General features: G+C 46.6%; 2 protein-coding genes across 2 annotated transcripts in view; both read right to left on the bottom strand.

The window, feature by feature from the left end:
• Window positions 1-369, bottom strand: part of M421DRAFT_69998 (uncharacterized protein) — a gene marked incomplete at both ends in the record, with an annotated part of 2,210 nt that extends 1,841 nt beyond the window's left edge. The window contains one exon of the mRNA XM_033596665.1: window positions 280-369. Coding sequence (XP_033445742.1) covers window positions 280-369 — 90 coding nt within the window. The remainder of the gene's footprint in view (window positions 1-279) is intronic.
• A 600-nt stretch (window positions 370-969) lies between these two features.
• M421DRAFT_423806 (carbohydrate esterase family 5 protein) lies at window positions 970-2,146 on the bottom strand. The gene is made up of 3 exons (XM_033593576.1): window positions 1,579-2,146; window positions 1,379-1,531; window positions 970-1,328 (listed from the first exon to the last, which is right to left on the bottom strand). The coding sequence occupies exons 1-3, from the start codon at window positions 1,933-1,935 to the stop codon at window positions 1,149-1,151; spliced, it is 690 nt and encodes a 229-aa protein (XP_033445741.1). The 5' UTR covers window positions 1,936-2,146; the 3' UTR covers window positions 970-1,148.
• Window positions 2,147-4,422: the final 2,276 nt, after the last annotated feature.

Raw genomic sequence — 4,422 nt, 5'->3', positions numbered from 1 at the left:
CTCCTTATACTAGCTAGAGAGGTGGTGGCGTGCCTTAAAGATAATAAAGGGCAGAATAGCCTATCCTTTTATATTAATGCCCTATATAACTATTATCCACTCCTAGTTGCCTTGCTAGACTGTCTTTAGCCTTCCTTGTCTCTCTAAAGCTGTAACAACTGCTCCTAGGGAGATCTAGCCTATTATAAAGCTAGTCTTATTAAAGTTGTAGGTATTATTATCCTAGATGCTATACTTAGCTTTAATGTTAGCTACTAGGCTAAACTAGCCCTGCACAACCCCTGAATCCTTGCAGAGGGCTTGCTTGTAGTTGTACTTGCAATTAAACTTTACTTTAAGCTCTAGTTGACGCTTAACAAACATACTAGGCTAATTTACGCTAATAGGGCCTAGATTGCGCTCAGCGCGCAGAGAATTGGCCATAGCAGCCACATCTGGCAAAAGTGATCAGCTCGCCCGTTGATCAGCTCGCCCGTGGGGTACGTTAAGGCATGTTGTGTTGGGGTAAAAGGTGGTTATGCTAAGAGAAAGAGGCTGGTTCAGTGATATGGCCGGCTCGGTGATAATCTACGTTATGCTAAACAGTTACCTCCTCCTCTGTCTTGTCTAGCTTCCTCGAATTTAGTTCACAGTTAGTTTGTGCAGTCTGTCCAGCGTATTAATTGTGCAGTGTAGTATAAGGCGCGTTATATATCGCTGCAGTGCGTTGCAGTGTAAGCGTCGCGTCTTGTTCAACTGCCTAGAGGGCAAGCTGTTTTGCAGCTTTTTTTAAGGGCTCAGATTTGTGTTGTTATTAAGGCATTAGGTTGTAAGGTGGAATATTAGTGTGGTGTTGGCAGAGTGATCAGCTCGCCTGTGTGATCGGCTTGCCCTTGAGGTACGTTATATGGAGTTGTACCCCTGAGTCCCTTCAGAGCCTTATTAAGACTATGCCTGCACGCTGTTAGGTAGTTATCAATGCTTAAGGTGGTCACAAAAAGTACTAAGATTTGTATGTAATGAAGACTGTATTGAGCTTCCCCCACTTCAATTTCCGGTGGCGACACCCCTGACGTGCACTGGCCAATGTACACTATTTTTGCCGGATACCATAGTATGTACAATGAGAATCTAGCTTCTCCACTCCGAGCGGGGCCCCGTCATGCCGCTTAAGCGGTGACCTTGGACTTGATGAAGGCCAAAGCCCGGTCGCCGTACACGTTGACGTACTGCTGGTGAGCATCGGCATCGCTGCCGTCGCAGCAGTATGGGTCAGCAGCATCGCAGTACGACTGGATGATGCTTGTGTTGGCGGGTGAGCACTGGAAGCCAGCGGGACGGGCGGCGAACTGCGGAGCTTGTTAGTCCTATTTTGGTCAATACTTTGCAGATGACTGACGCCCTGAGCTGTGCATGTGCCAACGTTGTAGGGAAGGCCAGCGCGGTTATGTGGGTCGCCCATGAAGATAGCAGCCTTGACGGCCGCCAGGCCATTGCCAGTGAGCGTGGCACCAGCACCACCGCACAGCGCATTGTCCATGATTTGACCACCCTGTTCATGATTAGCAATTGATTCGATGATACGATCGAGGAATGTACTTGAGAGTATCCGATAAGGACAATTTGTGTGCTGGGGCATTTCCGGTTGTAGGCTGTGACAGCCTCGACGACGGCAGCGGTTCCCTGGGTAGCAGAGCTGTCATAGCTGATACCTCCACATGACGCCTGTCCACCGCAAGCAGGGTAGACAATGCCCTCGGAGCCAGATCCGGGGTAGGCGGCCTTCACCGAGTTGACAAGGCCACCAGCTGTTCCGTATGGGTTGGCCTGAGAAATGGTGGTTTCGCGAGCACCGAAAATGTAGACTTTAGGGCAGCTCTGCCTCTCGGTGAAATCGACTGGGTTGGCAACGGCAAGGCCAATGGCGGAGAGGGCGGCAGCAGCGGTGAACTTCATAATGACTGATATAGGGTTTTGGTCGTTACCTTGATGTGCTTGAGTCGATGCGTGTTGGTCCTGTCTATGCAGTGACTCTTCGTGATTTTAGAGATCTCGGGACGAGGCGACGAGTCGTCCTTTAGGTAGAATCAATGAGTCTCAAACACACTATTGATGAGTATGTGGGGTGCAGCCGACTGCTCTGTAAGAATCCTGGTCGTCCTTTCGCCCGCAACCGAAATTAAATTGTAGCCCAGTGATGGCAATCGGCTAGGGGCAATTTCTGTCACCCCTGCTCGTTTCAAGCAGATGTAAACTGTGGCGTTCTGGGGTGCAGATGATTACCGGTGGCACACCAAATTGCTCGAGATTCGAGTGATGCATTTCAGTGCGTTGCATATGTGCTTAAAGCCACTTCAGCTCGGCGGAGCAATGGAACGATACCTCTGAAGCTGAAATACTATGGCTAAAAGGTCGCATTGATCAGAGGCCTAGATGAATGAGCGCGACGATCGTGTGGGGCCGGATCAATAGAGCTGTGGATGCTCAGGACATGACAGCAATCTTCCTCAGGGCCGGGTCGCTGAAGTTGAAGTTGAAGTTGGAGAAAGGTACAGCAGACTTTTCAGTGTCAGCGAGTGCTCGGAGACCAGCCAGAGGAGCAACACAAGACGAGATGCAGAGGCTCTGTGGAGAGCCATCGCTGAACCGCCCAAAATATGGATGAAATAACGAAACAGCATATCAAAGCTCCCGGGGTCCAAAACGATGCACAATGCATAAAAGGGACAGTCTCTTCAGGCGATACAGGTATTGTTCAGGTGGCGCGCCCGCGGACGCCGATGATGGGTCCGTCGCGCTTGCCTCGTCGCGTGGTTTTCGCAGAAGACACAGGCGCCTGCAACTACACCCACCTAGGCTGGCAAATGGGTTGGGTACACTTTTTTACTTAAAAGTTCATCGAAATTAAAGCGTACATCCAAATCCTACGATTTAAAGGTTATTTTGTAGTGCAGGTCCGTGCGCTTCGATCAAGTAGTACATTACTAAGCCGTATTCTAAGATTTAAGACCCATTACGTACCTCATAGGTGAGCCAGTCACCAGGCGAGCTGGTCACTTTTGCTAAGCCCCCACTAAACTTCACCCTATGCACTTATGCCTCCTTAACAGCATTAATTAGATGTGTTAAAAGAACACCAGGTAACGTACTCTATCACCGAGCTAGTCATATAACTAAACTAGTCAAAAACTCTTAGCGCGCCTAACTTATGTTGCAGTAACTTAAATTACTTACTATTAAATAGTAATTTAGCGTACTGTGTACTTATATTAGATTTAGAATCTTCTCCTATATCTTTTTAACACGTTTAAGCATTATGCCTAGTGCCTCTATAGTTTCTACAGCGCTGTTAGGCTAAACAGGTCCTTTCTTAAGTATCTATACTATAAGTCTTCTTTAACAGCTAAGCTGCTACAGACACCTTAGCAGCTACCTGTAATGCTGCTAGGCTGTACTTAAGTGTGCTGCTATGCTGAATCTGCTTTTGCTTGCGCGACTTCCTCCTACTTATAACTACTAATTGCTCTTTAAGCTTAGTAATGCAAGCAGCTTAAAGCACGTTTTAGTGCAGTATTAATTTACTACCTTTAATAACCTAAGAGAAGCTAGCCTAAGCTGTAACTAGTAACTAGGTAAAGGAGTTATGTATAACGTGTTTCACAAGCGAGCGCGGCACCCAAGCGAGCGCCGCACTCTCGCTGCCAGAACGCCGGCGCAACAACAGCGCGTAATGTATCAACCACAACAAGCTCCTACACTCTATACTAAAGCTAATGTACAGCTTGCTATATCTAATATCTTAAGAAACTAAATTTAAAGTATCTAACGCGCTAAGAAAGTCTATAAAGTGCCTAAATAAATAATCTAACACTAACGCAACAGAACACACTCTTAATACAACTGTAAGCTAAATACAAAGCGCCTTACAAAGCTAGAGGAGGAGGCACTTATACTACGTATACTTGAGGAGTCTATGTGTGGCCTACCCTCCTTAAAGGCAGACGTACAAGATATGGCAGATAAACTGCTAAGAGAGCGCAGCGCAAAGCCTGTTAGTAAGAACTAGGTTAACAACTTAGTAAAGCGTACATTAGAGCTCTAGAAGCAGTGGACCTGCCCATACAATTGCCAGCGGGCTGCCTGCAAGGACCTAGTAGTTATCTAGCCCTAGTTCACGCTTGTTTAGTCTATAAAGGCGAAGTATAGTATTATAGACAAGGATTTGTATAACTTTAATAAGTCTAGCTTCCTAATAGGCAAGATCTTGTTATAGCTAGTAGTAACAGGCTTAGAGAAGTCTAGGAAGTAGAAGAAGATCTAACCTAGCAATTGTGAGTAGGTTACCCTAGTATAAGGTGTAGTAGTCTGGCCAAAGGCCAATAAAGGATATCTACTTCCTAACAACTTTTGCTAAAAAGCATGCACAAGTTAACTAGACGTCTA

Source organism: Didymella exigua, assembly GCF_010094145.1.
Source record: "Didymella exigua CBS 183.55 unplaced genomic scaffold M421scaffold_29, whole genome shotgun sequence".
NCBI classification, from domain to species: domain Eukaryota; kingdom Fungi; phylum Ascomycota; class Dothideomycetes; order Pleosporales; family Didymellaceae; genus Didymella; species Didymella exigua.
Note: the sequence above shows the minus strand (reverse complement) of the source record. Positions and strands in the feature narration are given on the sequence as shown.

Excerpts from the sequence above, each read along its gene's own strand:
- M421DRAFT_423806 (XM_033593576.1), bottom strand. The coding sequence starts at position 1,935 with ATGAAGTTCACCGCTGCTGCCGCCCTCTCCGCCATTGGCCTTGCCGTT. Across the intron at positions 1,532-1,578 it reads TCCTTATCGGATACTCTCAA|GGTGGTCAAATCATGGACAA; the intron begins GTACATTCCTCG and ends AATCATGAACAG. Across the intron at positions 1,329-1,378 it reads GCACATGCACAGCTCAGGGC|TTCGCCGCCCGTCCCGCTGG; the intron begins GTCAGTCATCTG and ends CAAGCTCCGCAG.